The sequence below is a fragment of the Phacochoerus africanus genome, chromosome 5 (genome assembly GCF_016906955.1).
Source record: "Phacochoerus africanus isolate WHEZ1 chromosome 5, ROS_Pafr_v1, whole genome shotgun sequence".
Classification (NCBI taxonomy): domain Eukaryota; kingdom Metazoa; phylum Chordata; class Mammalia; order Artiodactyla; family Suidae; genus Phacochoerus; species Phacochoerus africanus.
The window spans coordinates 131,117,813-131,145,015 of record NC_062548.1 but is presented as its reverse complement, the minus strand read 5'-3'; the positions used below and the strand labels follow the sequence as shown (position 1 = coordinate 131,145,015).

Genomic DNA, 27,203 nt, shown 5'->3' with positions numbered 1-27,203 from the left:
TGAGAACTGAACCCACTGAGATCAGGGATCAAACCTGCATCCTCGCGACACTGTCAGGTTCTTAACCTGCTGAGCCACAGTGGGAACTCTATCCACCTCATTTTCTAGTCTCCCTTTAGCTCATGGTTCCGGCCACTCACTGACCTCCTTGCTGACCCTTAAATGACAGCCATGAGGCTCAGGTCCAGGGCCTGGGCACTTACTGTTCCCTCCTCCTGGAAGGACAGTCCCAACATGGCTCTGGCTTCCTTGCCTCAAAGGTCACCTTCTCAGGAAGACCTTTCTTGCAGCTCCATTTAAAATCAAAACCACCTTATAGCGTCCTTTCCTTTCCTGCTTTATTTTTCTCCTTGGCACTCATGCCCATTTAACATACTGGGTACTTTATTTGTGTTTATCTCTCCCCATCAGAATATGAACTCCATGAAGGCAGGAACTTTTGTTTACTTTGCTCACTGCTGAATCCCCAGAACCTAAAACAGTGCCTGGTTGATGAACAAACCAAGAAATGAATGGCCAATGAAGGGACAACAATAAAGCTAAATTTAATGAGCATTTACCATCTGAGGCTCATTTAGAGGAGAGTCGCAGGGAATAACTAATTTTACAGCGGAGGAAACTGGGGCACAAAGAGGCAGGAAAGCCGTGATTAGAAACCCAGGTTTAACTCAAAAACCTGTTTCTTTCTTCCAGAACCTGGTGTTTCTTCTGTGCTGTCAAAAGCCAGAACGAAGTGAGGAGGCCGGAGCGGCCGGGTCCACGCGTGGGAACGCGGGCCCCATGCCTCCCCCGGAGGAGCCGGACTGAATGAGAGCGGCCTGGGATGAAAGGCTGTCTGAACAAAGAAGGGAGTGGGAGGGATCGGGAGCTTGGGGTGATCGGATGCAAACTATTGCTCTTGGAATGGATTTACGATGAGATCCTGCTGTGTAGCACTGAGAACTACGTCTAGATACTTACATCGCAACACGACAATGGGAGGAAAAATTATGTATACATGGATGCGTAACTTGGTCCCCATGCTGTACAGTGGAAAAAAATAAATAAAATTTTAAAAAGAGAGAGAGAATGGATCCGCTCAGCTGTCGGCGCCGCCCACTTTTTTACTGATGGGTTTTAATTACTTGGACTAGAACAGGGATGCTGTCTGGGAGGGTGATGCCGGATTAGCGGAGCTTCAGCCTGGAGCTGGCCGAGCCTTCCCGGAGCCGCACGAGCCGGAAGCTCAAAACCAGGGTCTGGGTTTCTGCCCGGAGGGCTTTTCCGGCCGCTCCCGGAAGCCGCGCTCGCTGCCCGGGTAACGGGCCCCGCGGCGGAGTCGGAGGCGCCAGCGCCGTTATGGACCTGGAGGAGGCGGTGAGAAAGCCGTGTGCTGCGCTGGCCGAGCGGCGGGGCGGGAAGGGAGGGAGGCTGAGAAGGAGCCGGAGGAGGCCGGCTGGTTGTGCGGGAGGCCCCTGGCCAGAGGGAGGCGGGGCGGGGAAAGGGATGGGGCTGGCGGGCCACGAGGGCGCGTGTTTGTTTGGGAAAGAGGCCGGAGTTTCTTGCTCGGCGAGATTTTGGGTGAAGCGGGGGTGGGGCGTTAGTCGACGTGGGTGTGTTTCGGGAGGAGGATGGAGTTGTAGGTTTTGTGGGGTGGCCACCCACGTGGCTCATCCTCTCGAGACGGGACCACCCACAGTTCTCTTTGATGCTGGAGGCTGGGCGAGGGGGGCTGGGGTTGGAACCCGCGCGCCCCCAAGGAACACCTGCGGGTCCCTGGGAATCCTCGCCACGGTCTGGTACAAGGATTCCAAATACGGGTTTGGGGGCGCTCGGAGGTTATGGTAGTTATCAACCTGGGGGGTCACTGAAAACTTGACCAACTTGTCGAAAGAACTACCTAAAATGTCACTCTGACGGTATTAAAAAAAATTCGGTCTTTGAATCAATGGTAATAAGACTTCAGACACCAAAGAGTTGGGAATCAGTTTGGTGCCCGTCTATATATGTACAGCAGCATTATGGTGATAGAAGGTCTTACTCATTGTAGCTGCTCAATCTGTTTTTTGAATGATGAATAGTTAACGTCTATAAACACTAGTTAATGAAATTAACAAGTAGAACTTACCCTTAGCCTGTATGGCTATGAGTAGAGATCATAGCTCTGTTTTGATGAATCCCCAGCACCTCGTTAAGTGCCCACTACATACGGAGTTGGTACTCCTTAGATTCCCGAATGAACAAATCGAAACTTGAAATAACCCTAATAAAACTCTGGCTCCTTTGTGGTATTTGCTCTTAGTATCCTGGAGGAGGTTTAAAATGATACACTATTTCTATTTTTTAAGTCTTCTCTGTCTTTAAATCTCGGCAACTCTTTCCTCACAGCAGTTTCAAGGAGTTTTGTTCACCTTTTTTTCCTTCTCTTCACCTCTACCACCTTTTTTTTTTTCTCCCTCCCCCTGCGTATTTTAGAAACGTTTCTCTAATGGTTCAATCCGGTTTCCAACTGCTCAGACGAAATGCCTGTTCTTCTTGATTATAAATCTCTCTGGTATATTTTCTGTTTTGGATGATTCTTTATTTATAGAGTAAAAGGGCCAGGAGTCCTCTCAGTAGAACGGCAGGGTTTAGGAATGACATATTGAATGTGGTTTTCTTCTTCTCCTACAGAAAGAGTTCAAAGAGCGATGTACTCAGTGTGCTGCAGTGTCTTGGGGACTTACTGATGAAGGCAAATATTATTGTACTTCTTGCCACAATGTTACAGAAGTAAGTAACAGATCTCATTTATGAATTTGTTTGTGCTTTAAAAAGTGCAGTTTCAGGAGTTCCCATTGTGACTCAGTGGAAAGGAATCTGACTAGTATCCAGGAGAACGCAGGTTCAGTCCCTGGCCTGGCTTGGTGGGTTAAGGATGCGGTGTTGCCGTGATGTGGCTCAGATCTATTATTGCTGTGGCGGTGGTGCAGGCCAGAGGCTACAGCTCCGATTCGACCCCTACTCCGAGAACCTCCATATGTCTTGGGTGCGGCCCTAAAAAGACACAATAAAAAATGAAAAAATTAAAATTGCAGTTTCAGCCTAGTAATGTGGCATAGTTATTTTTATCACTCAGACAATGCCCAAATTCCAAGAATGTAAGCAATCCTCAAGTGCTTATACAAGGGTTAAAGAATTTGTAAAGTAGATTTAGGATGAGCTTTTGAAATTACATTGGGCCATATATATGAATATTTTCCCAATTCATGCTGTATAGTATGTGTATAAGGGGAAATAATTAAAATTGCACCTAAATGATACATTTCTTTTTATTAGTTAGTACTTCTTTAAGAGTTCGTAATGCGTTGTTTGGAGATGGAATCTTAGAAAGATTAAGGACTATTGGAAGTATTGGAAATATGCTTCGTCATCATCATACCTTTGTGCAGTACCTTACTCAGTGAGATGTATTTTCTTGTCTGTTGATCCATTTCCTCCTCTTGATAACCTGTGAGCTACACTGTTATGCCTGTGTCTGTAGGTGGGGCGAGTAGGCTTGTCAGTCAATGCCAACCTCACGTAAATAGAAACTGTTGAGTAAGTACCTGAACGAGGCCTTCTGACTCCAGTGTTCATTTTAGTCACCGTATCTGCCTCGTAAGACAGAGATTGGTTGCACCAATTTACATGCCCACCAAGAGTGTGGGAGCATTCCCTGTTCTCCACACCCTTTCCGGCATGTATTGTTGGCAGACTTGTGGTGATGGCCATTGACTGGTGTGAGGTGATACCTCATTGGAGTTTTGACCTGCATTTCTCTTAATAATTAGTGATGTTGAGCATCCTTTCATGTGTTTTTTGGCCATCTGTCTGTCTTCTTTGGAGAAATGTCTGTTTAGGTCTTCTGCCATTTTTTGGATTGGATTTTCTGTTTGTTTGAGGTAAAGCTCCAGGAGATGTTTGTCTGATTGAGAGATTTATCCCTTATGGGTCACTTTGTTTGCAAAGATTTTCTTCTGTTCTGTGGGTTATTAGAGACGATCATGCTAAGAGAAGTAAGTCAGACAGGGAAAGACATATCATATGTAGAACCTAAAAAATACGACACAAAAGAATTTAGTTATAAAACAGAAACAAACTTACAGATTTCAAAACCCAGTTTATGGTCACCATAGGGGAAACTGTTGGGGGGAGGGAAGACTTGGAGGGTGGGAATAACACCCCCCCCCCCCCTGTATGAAAGAGATGGTTAACGGGAATCTACTGTACAGCACAGGAAAGTCTGCTCAAGAATGCGTAATAACCTGTGTGGGAAAAAGAATGGATATATGTGTGTGTATATGGTAACTGATTCACTTTGCTATACACATTGAAACTAATACATTGTAGGTCAACTATAGTCCAATAAAATTAAATGAAAATAAGTGAATAAAAGACTGGAAAAAATGCTAGCACATTTGATGTTGAAATAAGTAAAATTTATTTTTAAAAATTTTTCTTTATTTATTTGTGTCCTTTTAGGGCCACACCTGTGGCATATGGAGGCTCCCAGGCTAGGGGTCGAATCGGAGCTGTGGCCGCTGGCCTACACCACAGCCACAGCCACGCCAGATCCGAGCCACGGCTGCAACCTACACCACAGCTCACAGCAGCACTGATCCTTGACCCACTGAGCGAAGCCAGGGATCGAACCCACAACCTCATGGTTCCTAGTCAGATTCGTTTCCGCTGTGCCACAATGGGAACTCCTCCAAAATAAGTAAAATTTACATTTGCAAGTATGAAACTAAGAGAATTACATAGACAAGATAGAGAATAGCTTTAAATAATAAAATAATTACAGTAAGACAAAATGTATGATATTATGAAGCTAGACTCTGCCTATGTATGATTAAAATAGAGATTATTGCTCATTTTCCCTTAAACTTACACTTTTAAGGTATGAGAAGTATAACCATTTCTTATGCTAGTGAAGCAAGAGATTTTCGTAGCCTCCGTTGTAGAGACTGAAACAAAATCATTTCTTCAAATCTTGGTCTAAACTAAGTCGGTAGTACATTTTCCTGACTAAATGTTTAAAAGGTACATATTTCAGTATTGTCAAACTATAATTATTTCCCCATAGAGTATATCTTAATAAAAGAAAAAAAAAAAAAAAAAAAGCCCCAAATCAAATAGCAGTAACCACTTCACCACTTCCCTAACTATACTTCCTGGAATTCCACAGCATTTGGGAATGTTCCTGTAACAGCAATTACAGTGTGGTTTTTAATATTAAAAAGAGAGAGAGCGAGATCGGCCTGGTGTTCTTGGTAAACGAGGCCGCCTTCACGCTGGATGTGCTTTGTCCTGTTCTGCTTCCCACACCTTCAGGGCCCCAAACCAGAATAATCGAGACTGCGGACAGCCTGCTCCTGGATAGGCTGAATATGCCAGGATGCTTCTCCGTGGAAAAGGCTTCAAAGTCACAGTCAGGAAGGAGCAAATGCATTGCCTTCACCAGGCAGGCCTAAGAAAGGTGAACCGGGACACACAAAACCAACTGTGTAAACTTCTGGCCAGGATGGAGTAACAGGAACCTACCTTAAGCAACTAAAAACCTGGACAAAATATATGAAATAAGCAAAAAAAATTTTTTCTTGGGGAAAGTTGATTTAGCTTGCAGCTCAGTCCCCCAAGAGCTTTTCCTGAGAGAATCACTGTTCTTCAGGCTGCAGAGAAGTCCTTAGGCCTGCTTCCCATGTGGTCACGCAGAATGTTAATGAGATAAGCGCTCAGTGCAGTTGTCGGGGTGATGGATGTGTGTGTTTGCTTGATTATGGCCATGGTTTCTTGGATGTACGCACACATTACACGGTGCACTTTAAAGGTGGCCCTTTGGCCCTTTGCTGGGCTGTATGTTGAGGCATGAACAGCTTGGCCTGTGCGCCCGCAGGGCAAATGCAAACACGGCGAAGGAGGATCACCTGGAGATGGAAGGCAGCTTGCTGTTTTTGTAGAAAGTAAAACTCATTAATTGCTTTCTTTTATGTCTGTCTTTGATAATGTTTCTGTTGGTTTCTGTCTGATAAAATCGGCTGCCGTCATTTTTGAACCTGAAGGATCCTAATACCATGATTTCCACCTTTGAAAGACATCGGCGTGTGGGGAATGACGTGTCCAGAGCGTCACATTCTTGAGTGAAAGCTGAAGTCGCCAGTGATCTCAACACACAACACTTCAATAGCTTCCATTTAGTCTTTTTTTTTTTTCTCCTTGTGTATAAGAAGGGAAAGGGGGTGTGGGCGAGTCCTGCTGAATCTTCTGTCTTAATAAAGTATTTTTCTGTGTTATTCCAAACATTGGTGGGCATATTACTTGACTGTATAAATATTCTGCAATATAACCATTCAGTGACTTAATTACTTACAGCTCCAGTTTGGATACTTAGCTCTCTACAGCTTTTAGTTATTTCACATTTAGTCTAATCCATGTTTTAAGCCTTTTTTTTTTTTTTTTATTGCCTACTTTTACTAGGTTTTGCCTGTTTTTGCTAGGTAACTACCTTGGTGTGTGTTCTGACATTGTGGCCAACCCAGTCCATGAGAACTGCTTTGAATGTGGTTTCCGTGACTAAACAGAAATCATTCCAAAAATCCTGTTGTTAGAAACATTTCTTTTATTCTTTTTTTTTTTTTTTCTTTTTAGGGCTGCATATGGAAGTTCCCAGGCTAGGGCTAGAATTGGAGCTACAACTGCCAGCCTACACCACAGCCACAGCAATGTGGGATCCTTAACCTACTAAGCAAGGCCAGGGATCGAATCTGTGTCCTCACAGATCCTAGTCGGGTCGTTAACTGCTGAGCCATGACAGGAACTCCCCATTTCTTTTATTCTTAATGAAAACTGAAGATAAATTTCATTCTGTATCTCTAAATTTAGACAAACACATAAATATCCCCTTTGGTTAAAAGTCTTCACCATTTCCCATCATTTAGACTTAATGCTTTTTATTTGTTCTGGCTGCACTTACAACATGCAGAAGTTCCCAGGCCAGGGATCGAACCCACACCACTGCAGTTAACCAGAATGTTACCCTTAATTTTTTTTTTTTTTGTCTTTTTGCCATTTCTTGGGCTGCTCCCTTGGCATATGGAGGTTCCCAGGCTAGGGGTCCAATTGGAGCTGTAGCCACTGGCCTACACCAGAGCCATAGCAACGTGGAATCCGAGCCACGTCTGCAACCTACACCACAGCTTACGGCAACGCCGAATCTTAACCCGCTGAGCAAGGCCCGGGATCGAACCCGCAACCTCATGTTTCCTAAGTCGGATTCATTAACCACTGAGCCACGATGCAACTCCACCCTTAATATTTTCCCCAAATGTCATCATCACTGGTCCTGGCACTCACAGTTTGGTTCAATACATCCCAGAGCATGCTTGGAAATATATTTCGGGCCATGTAAAGCTGTCTTTTAGTGGTCTTTTTAAACAGTCTGCTTCTGTTTCCCCAGAGATCTAAGGAAGTGATAAACACTGGGGCTATTCCTAACACTAAAATACAAGCCATCAACCGGGGACTCAAAAGGAAACGAAAACTCGGTAAGCTGGCTCTGCCTCCACGTGTGCTTAATGTCTTCTGGTCATGTGGTCACCTTCATGATCTAGGAATGTGGGATGGAACTTTAAATAGATTCTGGAAAAGCTGCCAGAATTTTAAGCAGGTAATCCAACATAGAATTAAAGTGAGTAATTAATGATGGTAAAATTGGAAGCAGACGTCTAAAAGCATAGCCATTTTTTATTCTGCTGATTGTTGATAACTTGATTTTCTTGTGGAGCAGCTGTTATGCAAAAAACAATAATAGCAAAGGGAGTATATTTCTTTTTATCTGTTGGCATATGTTCTTCTGTTCTACATGGTATCTAGGATACGATTTTCTGTGCTTTTAAGAAAAATGCTTGTTTTCTGAAATGATTCAACTATGGAGTTGTCAGGTTAGGCGAGTTAAACATGATAGTCAACTTTCAGAAATGCATTGAATTTTGAACACGCCCTTTTAAAATAAGGGAAAAGTCTTTTCCTTTAAAGTAACTTCAGCATGGGTGTGCTTCGAAAGGTAATCTGTTTCATTAATCCAGGGAGTATGTGTCATTAAACATTACTGAGAAGGATCTGAGGTAAAATTTAGCTGATGCTTTTTATTTCTGAGACTCATTAGCTAGAGCCAGATTCTCAGATTTGAAACTGGGCTCATGATAATGGTGGACTCTTCTACCCGAGGAAGCCTTGAGGGTACACGCGTGAGGAATACATTGCCTAAATGCCAACTCCTGCTCCTGCTTAACCTTTAGTAGTGACTTTTTATTAGGCTAAAACTTGATTAATTTTAATTCAATATTAGTAGCATAAAACCTGATTAATTTGGACTTAATATAAATAGTTAAAATTGTATAGTTTAAACTTAAAGTGCTATAAGAACTTCAGGGGCTTCAAATTAGATGTTGAGAGCCTTATATTCAGCTTCTTTTTCCTTAGTTCCTTCATCTGTAAAGTGGGACTGTAGTACCGTTTGTCATATAGAATAGGAGCCCAGACTCGGAATTTAAAATATGGCTTTATCAGCTGGTCGGAAAAGGCTGCAGGAAGGGGGGAGCGTGCATAAATGCAGCTCAGAGGGTTCAAACCCCCTCACCTTCAGAATGCATCAAAATCACCAGCTTTCTATTTTATTCCTATACGACCTGAGACCCTTTCCAGAAAGTGAGTCAGTCAGCAGGGGTGGGGAGACCTTGTGACCCCCAGGGTGAGGGAGGGGACCAGGGGTCCTATGACTTTTGCGGGCAGAGGGCATCTTGGCGTCGTAGGAACAGACCGCAGAAGCTCTGTGTGCAACAGGTGCCGAGAACGCACTTTTCTGAGAGGGTACGGTGTTTGTCCAGCAGGGAAGGGTAAAACATGGGGTCTTAACTGGTTTTAACATTTTCTTTAACTGGTAGTTGTATTTAAACATGTAGCTTTGCCTGTTTTTGGTTTTGGTTTTGGTTTTGTTTTTTGGTTTTGGCCGTACCTGCTGCCTGTGAAGATTTCCAGGCCAGGGATCAGACCCACGTCACTGCAGCGCCAAAGCCAGCTTCTTAACCCTCTGTGCCTCAAGAGAACCCCCCTTAAGGTTGTTTGGAGGTTGGAAGAGAATAACCTACGTAAAATATCTGGTGACGAGGCCAAGCTCAATGAATCTTAGTTTCCTTGCTTTCCGTTTTACCCCGTCGCCTCCAACCATCCCGAGGAAGGGAGACGCCGTGGGACAGTCTGTTTGCTTTGCTCTTACTGCCCTTTCCCGTGGTCTGGGTGCTCCGCATCGCAGCTTCGTCCATTCGTTCTCCAGACACGCACTGTTCCCTCTCCTTGTGGGTTGGCACAGAGGTGTGTTCTCTGTGACACGCCTACGAGCAGAGGCTGTGTCAAGTTTCCTTTCCTTTAGGATTCTGCTGGGCAGTGGTCAGAACAGTAAACATGTGTAAAACTTCTTTCATAATTTTAACATGGTGACTGTTTTTCTGCCTCTTACACTAATATTTCAGAAAAATTATACATTATTTAAAATCCGATTGATTTAAAAGTGGTGTTGAGAGTTAGCATCTGTGTACAGATGTGCCAGACTGGAAGCACGAGAGTGTAAGAATGGAAATTCGACTCAGGGGTATGAAAACAGTCCAGTCGAAGCGTCTAAAACACAACTGTAACTGTGTAGTAGCATTGCAGTCAGTAAGTTAGGAATGCCAGTGTCTGAAACATGTCATTTGTCATTTAGAGAAAGGCTGGGATTGGTACGTGTGCGAAGGTTTTCAGCATATACTTTGTCAGCAAGCGGAAGCCTTGCAGACCCTGGGAGTGGGCCCAGAGTTAAAGGTAAGCCTATTTGTGTCTAGAGGTTAGCTTTACATTTTGTTTTTTGACAGATTTAGAGTGAAAGGAAGGGAGTAGCTGGGCTGTCGGTGGGACCCTTAGGCCTGCTGGAAGAATCACTTTTCTGATGATTTTGCTTTAATTCTTTTACTAGACTAGCAATTCCCAAAGTGTCTGCTACAGGATATGAGGAGCAGTGCATCCAAAAGAATAAAGCTTTTAGGCTTCAGATGTTTAGGAAACATTAGGTTAAAGTAAAACAAATAACTTTGCCCCCTCGTGGGTGCCTTTTATGTGCGTTTTAATTTCTGAGGGGATGCAGTGTGCCCTTTCCACAGCTCGAGGACAGAATCCCTGGGCGTGTGTACGTGGTTAGCATCCATCCGGGCTTGGGTTCCTCAGAACGCACTTTGGGAAGCGATTCATTAAACCAGGGGCCTTTCAACTTGAGCTTATCAGAATCACGGGGAAGGCTTGTTTTCAAACACAGATTGCTTGGTCCCATCCCGGAGCTTCTGATTCAGTAGGTCTGGAGGAGGGCCCAAGAATTTGCATTTCTAACAAGTTTCCAGGTGACACTGATGCTCCTGGTCGAGCAACCACCCTTGGACTCGACTTTGCTGCCTCTCAGGAGAACCACGGCATCCCTGCCGTCACGGGAACGTCACATCCCCTCGGCCCGTTGAAGCCCCTTCCGGAATTCTTGAAAAAGCCGGTTATTTAGTAACGAGTGGTTGTTGACCATCTTTCACTGGAAACGAAGGGCTTAGAGGTTCGGCTCAGTTGGAGAGAGGGTTCGATGCCCATGTGTAGTAAGTGAACATGAAATTAGATGATATGCTCAGGACAGGGAGAGGAGAGAGCAGGGACAGAGATCATTGTCTACTGAAGCCACCAAGAAAAGATTCATAAAGTAGCCTTTGCTGTTCAAGCCAGTGTGTGGGACAGGCCAGAGGAGAATGAGCCGTAGACCAGAGCGTGGCTCAAGTGGGCTCTGAGCCCTGCCCCGGCCGTCACTGCATTGGGTAGCCTGGGGGCTGTGAATCCGGTTTCTCCCTGCAGAGTCAGCCTATCCTGTGTGAAAGTGTTTTTTCGTAAGTAGTTTCAGGTGGTTACACCAAATAGCATCGGTAGAGTTCACATCTATATAGCTTTTTACCTACTTTATCAGAATGAATCCTGAAAACAGCTTCGCTAAAATTAACCAGTGAGTTTGGAACTGACCAGTTAAATGGTGCAGGAGTGGCATTGTGACAAGAACACAGCCTCCGGAATCAGAACTGACTCCAAGTCCTTGTCATGGCTTTTCTACTTAGTGGCTGGGTCGTTCTGGCAGAGGGACTCAGTTTCTTCAGTGGTAAAATAAGATAATAGCTATCTTGCAGGATTATCTTCAGGCTTATGGATACCTTGTACCTAGTGGGTAATGAATAAGTGGAAAAGCTTTTTTGTTTCATTTCACTTTACTTTCACTTGGACCACGGGGGGCAGGGGACAGGTCGCAGGTCAGTAGGTCACTAGAGCCAAAAGCAGCTTTGGCCCTAACTAGACAGGTAGTCACACATCAGATGCGTTTTTTTCTCTGGATCTTCATTTGCTTATAACTGTGAAAGGAAGCCTTCGACAAAGTGACTTTAAGGAGCTAGTCCCTTCCTTCCTTAATGTCTAAGATTAAGAATTGATTGAGTGTGTCCGATACACCTGATGTTGAAATAATCATTCTTTTTAAGGAGAATCAGGTAAGAAAGGTAAGAATACATTTAAACGGAAGGCAGTGTGTACAGCACCAGAGGTGGAGGTTCTGTGGTGTGGTCGTGCCGGCGCATTTGTCATCATGACCTGAAGCTCGTTTCCCTTCCACCTTAGGATGAAGTCTTACATAATTTTTGGAAGCGGTACCTTCAGAAAAGCAAGCAAGCGTATTGTAAAAACCCAGTTCATACCAGCAGAAGGAAAACTACGGTAAGTCACGCGTCTGCCCGGTGGGACGGAAAGGCATTTCTAGTGAGAGGTGGAGAGGTCCAGCCTTACCTGAGTTCCTGATGCTTGTCAGAGGATTTGCAGTGAAGGTTTCTTCTCTAGTCCAGAAGGACCGGGTCGTTGGTCCAGACATTGAAATTATTTTGACTTGTTATGTGACCGGTTGAGATATAAGAAATCTGTGGTTGAGTTTCCGAATGGAAGCTTAAGGGGATTCTGTCATGGTACTGTCAAAACCTTTTTTGCATATGTTATTCTTTTTGCTTGGAACACCTGCTTATTTTTCCTTGCATTCCGAGGTTCCGTTCAGTTGTCATCTCTTCTCAGACGCCTCTGTGTGAAAACAATAAGTCTGGGTGCTTCACTGCCCTGCCACCGTCCATCAGAGCAGTTGTATGACGCAGGCCTCGTCTCCCGGGACTGGCACCTGTCTCGTAGCTCTAGTATCGACACCAGTAGAATCACCAGGTTGTCAGTAGTGACTCCGGGCGCTCTGCTCGGCGAGGATATACTGTCTCTCCCCAGTGGTTCATTTTCCACACACGTTTTGCTGACCTGGTGGTCACTGTCCCTAAGAAAGGTCTGGCTGGCGGCCCACAGGTCTCATTAAGTGACATTACCTTGGGGAACTGATCACAGTCAAAAATCCAGGCTCTCAGCCATGCAGGCCAAGCAACTTCTTCATATTATGAGAAAAACCCATGTTAAACTCACAGAGTTCCCGTCGTGGCGCAGTGGAAGTGAATCTGACAAGGAACCACGAGGATGCAGGTTCGATCCCTGGCCTCGCTCCCTGGCGGCTGTAGCTTTGGTTTGACCTGGGAACCTCCATATGCCGAGGGTGAGGCCCTAAAAAGCAGAAAGAAAAAAAAAAAAAAAGGAAGGAAGGAAGGAAACTCACAAGAGACTGAAACAGAAGGTGAGGGTTGGGACGATGCTTGTGTCTCTGTCAGTCCATCCCCGCCCCACAGGAGGGCCTGCGAGCGGCCCGGCAGCCCTAAAGCGGGCTGACCAGCAGAGAGCCACGGAGGAAAGGGACGCAACGCCCAGAGCAGCCCCCAGGCTCGCGGGCAGCTGTCTGTGCCCTCCGGCCCTCGCCCTGCCCTCCGGGCGTCTGCTTCTCCCTCGGAGCTCCGTCCCTCCCCCTCTTGGCGTGGAGGTGATCACTCACTTGTGCTCTCTGTCCGTCGGGAAGCTCTGCTCTCCCAGACCCTTCCTATCAGGACACCAGCGTGAATTCCACTGGAAAGACCTCCCGTCGATTCCAGCCGCGATGCAGTTTCTGCACCTCTCGTGGCAGAGGGCCCTGGACGAGTGGTCCCAACTTGCTGTCTCCAGCTCCTCTCCTCTCTGTCTCCCATTCCCGTCAAGCTTTTTTCCTTTTTAGGGCCGTGCCTGTGGCATATGGAAGTTTCCAGGCTAGGGGTCAAACGGAGCTGAAGCCGCCGGCCTGCCCCACAACCACAGCAGGGCTGGCTCTGAGCTGCCTCTGTGCCGCTTGCAGCTGCAGCCCCGCTTGCAGCTGCAGCCCCGCCGGACCCCTGACCCACCGAGCAAGGGCCGGAATCAGACCTGCATCCTCACAGACACGATGTCAGGTTCTTAACCTGCTGAGCCACAGCGGGCCCTCCCCAGTCAACCTTTTGATCCCAGGGCTCCACTCAGCAGTGTCCAGCCTGCTTCCTTCCTCACCTGGAGGCCGCATGTCTCACAGCCAGTCGCACCCTCTGGTCCTGAATCGCAGACGCCCCTTCCCTTCCTGGGCTCTCCACCTGCCTCTCATGGTGCTCCCTCTTTTGTCCCAGACATCCGCAGCCCGGGCTGGCCCAGAGCTCAGTGCTTGGTCCTCTGCTGTCCTGCCTCCTCAGGGAGGTCATCGGGTCCTGAGGTTTTAAACGCAGGTGCTTTCCGTTCTGAAGCGCACTCCCCTCCCACCAGGTTTTAGCTCCCTGAGCTCAGGAGGTAGCTTTCCGTCAGTGGATGTCACAGTTTAGCTGGAAGCACTGTCTTCTTTCTTGAGGGTTCTTAAAATAGTGGGGCATTTTACAAACAGTGGCGCTTTAGATTTGATGACAGTGTCAACTGACAGCTTCCAAATATCTGTCTCCAGCCCAGCCCTCGCTCCTCACCCGCAGCCTCGTTTATCCGAGTCCCTGACATTTCCTCTTGGATGTCGCATAGCTGTCTCAAACGTATGTTCCCAACCGGACTATCACCAGTCCTTTTCCACGTGCTATTTCTCACCTTCTCATTCATAGCACCCATTCCTTTCACTGCTGGATCACCAAACGGTGCCTGTGGAACCTGTGGACCCCCAAACAAATGCTTGGCCAAGTTGCCAAGCTCTTAACAAATGTGTGTCGAATAGATTGAGAACTTCTTCTCAGCCCTGGAGAGTAAGGACCATACCTCAGACCCATCAAAATAGCAAACCTGAGGGGAAGGGAGTGGGAGAGACTGGGAATTTGGGGTTCATAAGTGCCAACTATTGCCTTTGGAATGGGTAAGCAACGGGATCCTGCTGTGTAGCCCTGGGAACTATGTCTGGTCACTTGTGATGAGCCTGAGAATGTGAGAAAAAAGAATGTATACGTGTATGTGTGACTGGGTCACCTTGCTGTGTAGCAGCAAATTGACAGAGCACTGTAAATCAGCCATAATGGAAAAAATAAAAATCATTATTAAGAAATAAATATTAAAAAAAGGAACAATTTAAAAAAATAGCAAACCTGTGTTTCTCAGTGGCGGACTCGTCTCCCACCTCAAGTGTAATGATCCATGGCCCATTTATAAGGCAGTTAAAAGCAAACTGCTAAAATATAGCTGCTGTGGAGTTCTCTCATGACATAGTGGGTTAAGGATCCAGGACCGTCACTGCAGAGGCCTGGGTTACTGCTGTGGCAAGGGTTCAGTCCCTGGCCCAGGAACTTCCATAAGCCATGGGTGTGGCAAAAAATATCTATGTATGTGTGTAGGTATATATACACACACACACAACTTGTGTATACACACACACACAACTTGTCTTATTGATGTAGCTGCTAGAGCTACAGAGAGGTATCAGTCATAGGGAGAAGGAGGCCTGCTGCGTCTGCTGGCAGCCTGCTTCCTCGCGCACATTCATGCTTGTCTGGAGTCCTTTCCTGAGAAGCAGTGCGGGGAGCACATGCAGAGGCTACAGTCTTTTGGCTTTGGGGCTGGGCAGACGGCTGCAGGTCTCCGGATGGGTTCCTTTTCTCCTGTTTGTGATGCTCAGGAGTGTTCCGTTGGTGGAAACTGTGGTGTAAGTTCCTACGCAGTAACGACGTAATTGTTTCACCAACTAGGTGTTAGAAGATAATCCAAGCCATTCCGACTGGGATAGTGAGCCCGAGCTGCTGAGTGACTTCAGTTGTCCTTCATTTGTTGAAAGTGGAGCAGAGTCTCAGCCTGATGTCCACACTCAAAAGCCTTTCCGCATCATCAAAGCATCACACTCAGGTAAAATGAGAATCACACTACCTAGAATTCTGAAACCGGCAGTGCATCTTAAAATAATCCAGTCCACGGAGTTTCCTGGTGGCCTAGTGGTTAAGGATTCAGTGTCACTGCTATGGCATGGGTTTGATCCCTGGTCCAGGAGCTTCTGCGTGCCATGGTTGCAGCCAAAAAAAAAAACCTTCTATCTAAGACATACCGGATTTCCTACTGTGGCGCAATGGGTTAAGAATCTGATTGCAGCAGCTCAGGTTGCTCTGGAGGCGGAGGTTTGTTTCCTGGCCCAGCTCCGTGAGGTAAAGGATCTGGCATTGCCATAGCTGTGTTGTGGGGCGCAGCCGTGGTTCAGATTCAACCCCTGGCCTGGGAACTTCCATGTGCTATGTGCGCGAGGCCATTTAAAAAAAAAGAAAGAATATATATATATGTGTATCACTGAGTCACTTTGCTGTTCATCAGAAATTGGCACAGTTGTAAATCAGCTATACTTCAATTAAAAAAAATTTAGTCCAACCTCTTCATATTCCAAGGAAAGGAACTTGGCCTAGCAGAGCGGAATGACTCGTTAAATCATGTGGCAAGGAGAAAGGTGAACTACGTGAAATCTCAGTGCAGTTTTTAAAAAGGTACATTGTCTCTGTATGGTACTTGCAGCATGTGGAAGTTCCCAGGCTAGGGGTCCAATTGGAGCTGCTGCCGACCTACGTCACAGCCACAGCAACGCAGTGCCAGATCCCAGCCTCTTCTGTGACCTATACCACAGCTGTGGGAGTGCTGGATCCTTAACCCACTGACCGAGGCCAGGGAGGGAACCTGCATCCTCAGAGACACTGTCAGGTTGTTACCCCGCTGAGCCACAACGGGAACTCCCTGAATTTGATTTAAAACGGGGACTTCTTGCCTCTCATCTTGAGCTCTCAAGTTCTTAGGTGAGGCCTCTATTCCCGGTCTAGGGGCCGTCCTTTGAGAACCATGGATCTAAAGCATCAGGTAAATCGTTATGTGCGGCTTCATTGCATGGAGCTACTTAGTTAAATTTCTATTCCAGTCACTCAGATTGTTTTAAATTCTTTTCATATTATAAACAGTATTGCCACAACGGGCCTTGACCTTGAATCTTTGCGTGCTTTTCAAATCATTTCACTAGCATGAAATCTTGGAGGTTTGCTACCAAATATTTCTTGGGTTCCTCTTGTGTGCTGGGGACCGTGGTGAGCACGGGGACAGAGTGGTGAGCAAGACCGTCCGTCTTCAAGGCGCTTAGATTGTAGTGGAAGGAGCTGGACAACAAACGCACACGTGGAAAAGAAACATTCAGTTACTAATACATGCCACGAAGAAAGGATTTACAGATTTGGAAAAGGGGATTTTGAGGGATAATTTGGAGAGTTTTTGCCCAAGAAACTTGGGGTCTTTCAGGGTCATTCCTAGTCCTGCTTTTCTTTTCTTTTTTTTTTTTTGTCTTTTTGCTATTTCTTGGGCCGCTCCCACGGCATATGGAGGTTCCCAGGCTAGGGGTCCAATCGGAGCTGTAGCCACTGGCCTACGCCAGAGCCACAGCAACGCGGGATCCGAGCCACGTCTGCCACCTACACCACAGCTCACGGCAACGCTGGATCCGGATCGTTAACCCACTGAGCAAGGGCAGGGACCGAACCTGCAACCTCATGGTTCCTAGTCAGATTCGTTAACCACTGCGCCACGACGGGAACTCCCAAGTCCTGCTTTTCTATCTCCCCTCACTCGTGGCTTTAAACACCAGCTATATCCTAACTCTAAAATTCTTATCTCCTGCCAACGTCTCAGCTATAGGATTTTTATATTCAGCTGCCGACTCAACACTTCCGTTTGTATGTTGAATCAAATCTTAGACTTAACATGTACAGTTCTGATGTCTTGATTGCTGTTGTCAGACCTGCTCTTTTGCCATCTTTCTTGTCTCAGTAAATGGCAGGTCCATTCTTTCTTGTTGTTCTGCCCCAAAAGCTTAGAATCCTACTGGTCTTCTCTTTTTTTCTCATAGGTCACATCCAATCCAATAGCAAATCCTCTTTACTCTGCCTTCAAAGAATGTCCAGAATCCAGCCGCTCTAGCACACGTGCTATCACTGTTGACCTGGAGTGGCTGCCGCCTGTGTGCCGTCCTGTAACCCCATTCTCCCGGCAGCCAGAGTAACCTTTTCCTTTTCTAAATTTATTTTATTTTTTTGGCTGCACCTGTGACATGCAGAAGTTCCTGGGCCAGGGATCAAATTGGAGCCACAGCAGTGACAATGCCAGATCCTTAACCACTAGGCCACCGGGGAACTCCCAGAGTAGCCGTCTAAAAAGCACGCATGAGCTCATATCGCTCCTCTGTTTAGAGCCCTCCGGCAACTGCTTATCGTCCCTTGAATCAAACTAATGTACGAATCAGGCCCGACAAAGCCCTTTAACCTTGGGGCTGCTCAGGCTCTCCTCTCCCCTCGAGCACCTTCCCCTCGCCCACCGTGCTCTCGCCACGCTGGCTTCCTTGCTTGCCCTTCACGGTGACCCTGCCGGTGTTGTTGGCATTCTTCTTCTCCGAATTCATCCGGGTCTCTGTGCAGATGTCCCCTCCCCAGAGAGGCTTCCCTGACCCCCCGGGTGAACCCGCACGTGCCTCTCCACCCCCCCCCATCGCCGTGTTTCTGTGTTGCGCTCAACCGCCGTCTGTCGGGGCAGGTTTTTCTTTTTCGGTTCGTTGACTGTCTCCCATTGCTGGGGTGTGAGTTTTAAGATAGACGAGATCCCGGACGCTGCCGTTTCCCCAGACCCAGAAGCGTGGCACAAAGAAGGAGCTGGATCAGTATTTGCGGAGTGAAAGAGCCGAGGGTGAAGTGATGCCCTTCCGGGGAGGGGCCGGGTCGGCTGAGGTGTGACCCAGAGCAGTCCCGCTTTTTTGCTTCGCTTTGTCGGCATTTCTCCTTTCATTCACCTGAAAAGTTGTTCCTGTTCACACAAAAAATTGGTCGTGTTCGCTCCTAAAAAATAATTCCAAGGAGCAGATCCCTCCTTAGAAGCTCAGCTCACCCTCTCTCACCAAAAACCAGCAATTACCTTTTTTGGGCAGTTTTTTTCCTAAATTGTCATTGCTTTTTATTGCCAGCTTGCTCTTTGTAGAGATGATAGCCAGTCATTTCAAGGTGTTTAAAATGCCTCTCCAGGACTCCCCGTGGCCTGCGGCACAAAATACCTCTTTGGATCTTGCTGTTTTTCTCCCTTTGTGGTTCAAAACAGCGACTTGCGCTTAAAACAAAAAACCCTCCGTTTTTTCCCTCAAGAAACATCTGTGTGTTCTGGATCCCTGGACGGAGTTGAGTACTCGCTTCGAAAGGATAAGGACATTGTGAAGATGACAGTGCCAAGGACGCTGGCCTTCTGCTACCTGTCCCTGCTTTGGCAGAGAGAGACAGTTACTCTCTCGGATCTTTTGAGGTGAGCTGGCCTCTCCCGCACAGGACGCGTTGGCCCAGGGTCGGTGTGACCTGGAGGGCGGCCTCTGGACGGTCTGCCTTTCACAAGGAGGCTTGGTCTCCGGAAGGCAGAGCGCAGGTGGTCCGCGTTTTAATGCGAAACCTAATCCGCCCTCGGCGAGTCGGTCACCTCCTTGGTTTCCTTATGTGTACGTGGAAATAACGCTGTTTATCTTGCGGGTGTACCGGAAACGTCGCTATATAACGTGAGTAAAATGCCTCGAAGGTAAAAAGTGACGTTTACGTACCTGAGTAGTAACATGAAGTATTTTTCCTTTTTAAGAGAGCGGATAGACCGATGACCCTTGCATCGGCAAATGCTTAGTCGTGGTTGCCCAGAAGCATACACTGCGGGTGGTGAGAGCTAAAGTATAGGTCGTTTATGTTTATGAGCTAAACTTGAAAACAAAACTGCTGGAGGAGCCTGTTATGTAGATAGTCAGCAGTTACGTTTTTCAAGATAAATTCTGATGTCCCATGTAAGAACGTCTCATCAAATCCAAGACACGTCAAATCATCAATGTCTTCGGTTTTCCGTGCTTCCTGTGTGCTCTAAATAGCACCTGGGCTTCATCAGTGTGCAGAGTGGTCTTAAAACACAGATTTAGAACCAGACGCTGGGGTTTGACTCCTGCCTCTGTCCTGGGGTCTTGTCCTTGTCTCTGCCTCTTTCCGCACCGGTAACGTGAGGCCAGTGGTGACCGCTGCCTGCAGGGTTGAGACCTTCCGTGGCTCGTGCGCGGGAAAGGCACCCAGGGTCCCCTCCGTCCTCCCCTGATGCTTGGCGCTCGGCCCGTGATGGAGTGACGTGCCCCTGGTAAACGAGGACAGTGCTTTTGAATTTGGCCACGTCAACCAAGTAACAAGGCTTTTCCCCGATGTGAGTAACTCTGCCTGCAGATGGCCGGTGATTCAGGGAGTTTTACTGTTAAGGTAAAAACCTCATCTCGGCCTGAAGGCTCTCATTGGGTGATCTCATCTTCCCGAGGCGCTAATTACCATCTGCACGATGACTCCAGACCTCTATTTCCAGCCCAGACTTGCCTCCCGAGGCCAGACCCGTATATACAGCGGCCTGCTAGACACCGCTTCATCCTCTTTCTCCTGGAGCCAGCGCTTCCGCTCTTCATAGGCACCCTGCACCCTGGTGCCTCCCGTACAGAAACCCAAGGTGCCTCCTGGACCCTTTGCTCTCTCTACAGCCGGGTGATCGTTACGTCCTGCAGTTGTACCTCCGGGATGACTCTCATCTTCCCCTTCCTCCTGTCTCCACCCTCACCCCCCAAGTGAGCCTTGTGCCGCCCCATCCATTTTCCTCCCGAGAACGAGAGGGATCTTGCAGAAACAGCAGTCTGATCATGTCCCTGGAGCTGGATAAAGGGCCAGCCATCCTACTCAGGGGAGTCTGTAAGGGGCCATCAAAACGCCCAGAAGTCTAACAAGATGAAGAAAATAGTATTTGCCCCCAATCCTTCTCAGAATATTACGTGTGGTTGGAAGGATGGAGATGAGGTCCCACACCTTTGTCTCTCTGTCTCGCCCCCCCCTTTCCTTCTGCTTCTCCCCGCTGCCCTTCTCTCTTTGTCCTTTCCTCCCTCCCCCTCCAAGGGGAAGTCTAGAGTACTTTTGAGGAGATGAGCTCTCGTTAGCTGGAGGGCTTTTATTCTGCCCTGTGGGACACGTTTGGGCCCTGGTGTAAGTGCTTGGAGCAGGAGAAGAGACCTCACTGCTGAGTCTCTCTCTGCCCTTCTTGGAAAAGAGCTCTAGGTCCCACTTTCTCAAAGTGTGGTCCCTGACCAGCGGCATCAGCATCACCTGGGGATGTGTTAGAAATGCAACTTCTTGGGTCTGTTCTAACCCTCTGAATCAAACTCTGGGGGACAGGGCCTGGCAATCTCTGTTTTAATAAGCCCTCCAGGGGGATTCTTATGGATACCTGAGTTTGAGAATTACTCTTGCCAAAGTTTGAAAAACCAATTTAACAATATTGCCTTTTGAAGGAAATACAGCATGAGCCTGGCCACCATACCCATATCTCTTATAGTGACCCTGTGCGCCCCTTCCCTGTTGGTTTTTGCCTTATAGGGCCGCACCCGCGGCATATGGAAGTTCCCAGGCTAGGGGTCAATGGGAGCTGCAGCCACCGGTCTATACCACAGCCACAGCAACGCCAGATCCAAGCCGCGTCTACAACCCACACCACAGCCACAGCAACGCTGGATTCCCGACCCACAGAGTGAGGCCAGGGATCAAACCCGCATCCTCATGGATACTTGTCGGATTCGTTTCAACTGAGCCACGATGGGAACTCCCTCCCTTTCCTGTTTAAACCCTTTAGCAGCATCTGTAGTCCTTAGCATAAATTCACAACCCTTAAAATAGCCTTTAAAGGACCCTGCCTGCTTAAGTAACAGTAATAAATAAAAATAGCCTCCACGTATCTTCATTCCACAAATATTCATGGACCGTCTACTGTATGCAGGTGTTCTAGAGTCTAGACCCTTGCAATACGGTTGTGAAGCATATAGATGAAGTCCTTGCTATCGTGATGTTTTAGAGGCGGAAACAGATGAGCAAATACATACATAAGTCAAATGATCAGGACCTCCCGTCGTGGCTCAGCGGAAACGAATCTTTTTTTTTTTTTTTCGGTCTTTTTGTCTTTTTAGGGTCACACCCATGGCATATGGAGATTCCCGGGTTAGGGGTCTAATTGGAGCTACAGCTGCTGGCCTACACCACAGCCACAGCAGCGCCAGATCTGAGCCGCGTCTGCGACCTACACCACAGCTCACGGCAATGCCCGATCCTTAACCTGCCGAGCGAGGCCAGGGATCAAACCCGCATCCCCATGGATCCTAGTCGGATTTGTTTCCACTGAGCCACGACAGGAACTCCTCAGCGGAAACAAATCTGACTAGGATCTATGAGGATGCAGGTTCAATCCCTGGCCTCACTCAGTGGCTTAAAGATCCAGTGTTGCCATGAGCTGTGGTGTAGGTCGCAGATGTGGCTCCGATCCCACGTTGCTGTGGCTCTGGCGTAGTCTGGCGGCTACAGCTCCTACGGCTCCACTTCCGCCCTCTAGCCTGGGAACTTCCATGTGCCGCAAGTACAGCCTTAAAAAGAAAAAACAAAACAAAAACAAAAACCTAATCTATAGCCGTGGGGGGGAGGGGGCACAGGTTTTTATACCCCATTTCTCTCATTCTCTGTTCTTCTCTATTTTTCTTCCTATTTTCTCCGACTTACATACCATAGATTCACTTATTTGTTTGGTTTGTTCTCTTTCTCTTCTCACTAGAATGGAAATTCCACAGGAACTAGAATATTTTCCTCTTCTGCTCGCGGTTGTACCCCAGCCTAGAGTATGCTGGGGCTGCAGTGCTCAGTACATTTCTGTTGAGTGAGTGAGTGATCGGTACGTGTGTGTGTGTGTGTGTGTGTGTGTGTGTGTGTGTGTGTGTATGTGCTTATTTATACACGCGCTCTTCTCTTCAGTTTCAGTGCTTTACTCGAAATGCTGGATTAGCTGCTCTGTCCTGGATGTTGAGATGGGTGGTGAATGTCTACACGTTCCTGTCACTGTTCTTCCGGGACAGGTCCTTCCAGGCAGTGTCATCGGTCCTGGGGACGGAATGGTGGGCAAGGGAGGTACCCTAACAGGAGAAACAGGGTCAAGGTCGAACTCCCTGAAGAAGTGGCTTAAGAGATGGGTAGGAGCGAATCGTGTGAGGGCAGCGCGGGAGAGAAGGCAGGACTGCCATGTCTGCAAGCTGCTGGAAACAGACAGAGTAAACGCACCTTCTAGAACTGTTGTATCTATTTACCCGGAAGTGTAAGAGTTTATTGGGTAGCAACTAAATGTTTTCTGCACACGTGGCTACAGAGCATAGTATCTATTTTCAGCAGGATTATCCTTAAAAATGTTTAGGTTATAGGGTATATACTCAACTGCGTCTTACCTTGTCTTTGAGATACATTTTACCTCTTTTTTCGTTCACATCCCTTACTGAAACTCTTTCTTTTCAAAAATGCAGGTTTGCAGAAGAGGACTGTATCCCTTACATAAATGCTTTTCAGCATTTTCCAGAAGAGATGAAACTCTACGGGCGTGACAAAGGAATCTTTGCTATAGAGGTGAGTTCCTTTCTTTGTACTTTGCAGTCATAAGACACAAGAGTATCATGGTGATTTACGTTCCTTTTCTGACTTATTATTTGGTGTCGAGTTTTAATAAAAAAAAAATACTAGGCTTTGCTCTATTCAAATATGGAACATTAGTCAATTTAATGAAGAGTAGAATTATTATTTTTTATTATGTGGCTTCTTCTAATCCGTTAGGTTATCATCAAAATACAGCTTCAGGAGTTCCGTCATGGCTCAGTGGGCTAAGGACCTGGTGTTGTCACTGCTGTGGCTCTGGTCGCCGCTGTGGCATGCATTCCGTCCCTGGCCCAGGAACTTCTGAGTGCTGTGGGCATGGCCAAAAAAAAAAAAAAAAATACAGCTGTAGTGTGGGGTGTATGCATCGCACATTGGTCTGTGGTCGAGTGTAAACTTCAGAAGAAGTTTTGTACAAAGACCATTAGGTAATTTCAAATTTTAAAAAATGTTTGTTGTTGTTTGCACACTGTGTTGCTTTGGCGAAAAGAAGAAAGTTACTGCGTTGTGTCCAGAGGCACCAGTGAGTCCTTTGCTCGCGTCCGTCTTCCTCTGGGTCTGTGTTCATGTGTCGCTGATGGCAGGGTCTTTGTCACTGTTTATCTACTCACAGGTTCCCTTCCCTTTGCTCTCATTGGGAGGGTTTAGGTGGTCAGTGTGAGTGTAAGTGTCGCCCTTCATTCGCCCACTTCTGGAATCATTTTCATGGGGCTTCCTGACTTCCGCAGCCTTCACGTTATTTTCGGTATAATTCTGGAGACATTTGTGACCCTCACTAAACCCCCTCCTGAGGATGGTTTGCTCTCTTGCTGATTCTGCACGTGAGGAACCACCTCCGACAGGTAGAGTGCTTTGCCAAGGTCGTGTGGATGGTAGCCTCAGACCTGGAACCGTAGTGCTAATAATGAGCCTTTTCCTCATCCCGTGGTCTTTTGCTCTGTCTCTCTGCCACTTTGCCTCTCATGATCCTAGTTCTTCGGACACTTAAAGAGGTGCCAGGAAATATGATGAGCTCATCATGACGCCGTGCTTCTAGAAAGTGCTCATGTTGAAGCATTGAGCCAAAAGGAGATGGACGGTTGGAAATAGAGATAAATATGCTTGCAACGTTCCGTAACATTTTCCATCTGAGCTTATTAAATATTAGCAGTATTTTGCATTGAGTTAGAATATTGGTCCCTCTGAATGATGTGTAGAGAACATGAGATTTTTTAAACCAGAAATGGCTCCACTCTCAGAACAACTTTGCAGGAACAGTTGCTGCAGATTTTTAGAGTGGAAAGCAAGCTTCTAGGTCAGATCCTAGTCGCCTCGTGTAGCGATCGCTAGTGTCATACCCAGGAGGGGTAGGAAGAGTCCACTTGTGCTTGCCCCTGCAGCGGCGTCCATCCCCAGGCAGCACAAGGGAGGAAGGCTTAGCTGCAGCTGCCACTTGACGTGAAAAAAACAAAAACGAACTAGCAGTAATCGTAGTGCTTAGGATATACCAGACCCTGTTTTAAATGCTTTGCAAACTCATGTCTCATTCATACTAGCCCTATGCAGTAGGTATTATCATTACCGCTTTTTTGCAGGTAATAAAACCGAGACACAAAGCGATAAGATAACTTGCCTGGTACTCTCACTCTGAACGTGACCCGGCGTGGCCAAGGCAGCCTTGGTTTGCGGGGAGACCCAGAGAGGGGCCGTACCAAGCAGTGAGGATTGGGTGAGGGATGGGGCAGGGGTCACTGGGCTCAGGAGGTGAGGGTGGGTTATCGGGGCCGAAACAGGAGCCTCCAGTTACCAAAGCCTCGAGGTAGCTCTGTGGTGGCAGAGATGGCAGCCAGAACTGGAAGGCAGGAATAGAGGATCCAGCTGGAGGGTGGTCCAGGCTAGTAGTGACAGTGGAGTAGCAGGTGCATGTGTTCTGGTGCAAGGCAAGGCTGGCTAGCCAGGGCAGCCTTCCTGCAAGGCGCAGCTAATGAAAAGCCAGCTTAGTCTGTTTCTCAGCTTGAGTAGGTGCAGTGGTTTATTTGAAGGATGCAGAGGACATGTTCCGGAGTGCCAGTCAGCCCTCCAAACCCCAGAGCTAGGAGAGATGTGGTGGAATCACTGAAATTGGGTAAAAGCGGAGATGTAAACGCTTGTTAGCTGGAAAATGAATAACACACATTCTTTGTATCAAAACTAGCCTGGCCTCAAAATTGATTGGCTTTGCATCTTTTTTAATGGCATCATGTGCTCATGCTCAGTGGGACACGTCTGGATTCCCTGGGCATGCCTTGGACAACATTGATGTTTGTTGAAACTGTCACTTAGGGAGTTCCCATCATGGTGCAGTGGTTAACGAATCCGACTAAGAACCATGAGGTTGCAGATTTGATCCCTGGCCTTGCTCAGTGGGTTAAGGATCCGGCATTGCTGTGAGCTGTGGTGTAGGCTGCAGACGCAGCTCAGATCCCGCGTTGTTGTGGCTGTGTCGTAGGCCGGCGGCTACAGCTCCGATTCGACCCTAGCCTGGGAACCTCCATATGCCATAGGTGCGGCCCAAGAAATGGCAAAAAGACAAAACAAAAACAAAAAACAAAACTGTCACTTAGGAGTTTAAATAATTGATTTGAAAATCTGTAAAATTCATTAATTCGTAATTTTAAATTTAGCTGCTAAACGGGCCTCGTTTAAATGTTCTTCTGAAAAGCTACTCAGTTCAGTGATTCTAGGGGTGTCTTTGGTTGGTGACTTTCCCTAGAGGGACCAAGGGGACTGAGTGGTACGTTCCCGTGGGGACCGCTCAGCCTTGGCGGCCCTGTCTCTCCTCTCCCTCCTTGCTCTCCTCCCTCCTCCATGGCTCTTCCTCTCTTCTCTTCTCTTTCCTCTCATTTCATCTCCTGTCCGTTCTGTTTCTTGTATCCTTATTGACTGGGTTTTAACCTGATTTCTCAGAGCCACTCATCACTCAGATTACATTGAAATTTTTCCTGGTCGAGGTTATTTGTACTTTTTGTTGGCACCTTACTGTTGCTTGTCTTAAAATCCCTAACCAAATTGTAAGCTTCTCAGGAATAGACATCAGCATTTTATATAGTCATGGAATATTAAAACTGGAGGGAAATTTAGAGATCACTTAAGCCTCTTTTTTTTGTCTTTTGTCTTTTTTGTTGTTGTTGTTGTTGTTGTTGCTATTTCTTGGGCCGCTCCCGAGGCATATGGAGGTTCCCAGGCTAGGGGTTGAATCGGAGCTGTAGCCACCGGCCTACGCCAGAGCCACAGCAACACGGGATCCGAGCCGCGTCTACAGCCTACACCACAGCTCACGGCAACGCCGGATCGTTAACCCACTGAGCAAGGTCGGGGACCGAACCCGCAACCTCATGGTTCCTAGTCGGATTCGTTAACCACTGCGCCACGATGGGAACTCCCAAGCCTCTTATTTTTTTCAAGAAGAAATGTGACTTGGGAATAACAAACCTCACCTCATTGGGGTTTTCAAGAGACAGTATATTCAAAATGCAGACCTATCACTGACATATCACAGACATTGAAATGGTAATAGGCTTCCTTCCGGGCTCCAGGGTGGAAAAACTTTTCCTCTAAGGTAGAGATTAAGAGGATAATCAAGCTGCTTGGGGAAAAAAACATGTATGTATCAGTTTGGGAAAATAAAGTTTTTGTTTTAAAAGTCTGTTAAGGAGTTCCCGTTGTGGCTCAGCAGGTTAAGGACCCAACTAGTATCCATGAGGATGTGGGTTCTATCCCTGGCCTCACTCAGTGGGTTAAGGATCCTGTGTTCCTGCAAGCTGCAGTATAGGTCGCAGATGTGGCTTGGATATGCCATGGCTGTGGCGTAGGCCTTAGCTTCAGCTCTGATTTGACCTCTAGCCTGGGAACTTCCATGTGCCACAGGTGCAGCCACACACGCACACAAAAAAGGTCTATTAAAAAACAACCACCTTGAATGTGCCATTTCTACGTTTTTCAAAGTAGGTTCTACAAAGTCCATAGATATGACTCTTGCTTTTCATTAAGGTGTTTTGTAATTTTGGTTATCATAAATTCAGCTTACAAAGGATATTGCTTCCTTGGCTGGGTTTATATGGTGTCTACTAGTAATTTCCTTGTGAATTAAGGAATTCAGTTTCACTTTATGCATACTCACAAAGACGCTCAGACTTCACTCAGTAAAAATAATTATTTTAAAAAATTTATTCTGTGTCCTTTCAAATAGTAATGGATTACATTATTACCAAATGTTTA

General features: G+C 47.0%; 1 protein-coding gene across 3 annotated transcripts in view; it reads left to right on the top strand.

Annotated features, from left to right (window-relative positions):
* The first annotated feature begins 1,278 nt into the window (after positions 1–1,278).
* TAF1B (TATA-box binding protein associated factor, RNA polymerase I subunit B) overlaps positions 1,279–27,203 on the top strand; it is a 61,776-nt gene continuing 35,851 nt past the window's right edge. For 2 of the 3 annotated variants that reach the window (XM_047782667.1, XM_047782669.1), the window contains exons 1-8: positions 1,279–1,356; positions 2,653–2,751; positions 7,457–7,544; positions 9,758–9,855; positions 11,719–11,814; positions 15,159–15,312; positions 18,612–18,765; positions 22,844–22,943. In XM_047782667.1, coding sequence (XP_047638623.1) covers positions 1,339–1,356; positions 2,653–2,751; positions 7,457–7,544; positions 9,758–9,855; positions 11,719–11,814; positions 15,159–15,312; positions 18,612–18,765; positions 22,844–22,943 — 807 coding nt within the window. In that variant the 5' untranslated portion in view covers positions 1,279–1,338. Of the gene's footprint in view, positions 1,357–2,652; positions 2,752–7,437; positions 7,545–9,757; positions 9,856–11,718; positions 11,815–15,158; positions 15,313–18,611; positions 18,766–22,843; positions 22,944–27,203 lie in introns of all 3 variants that reach the window. The other variant, XM_047782668.1, reaches the window with a different exon arrangement.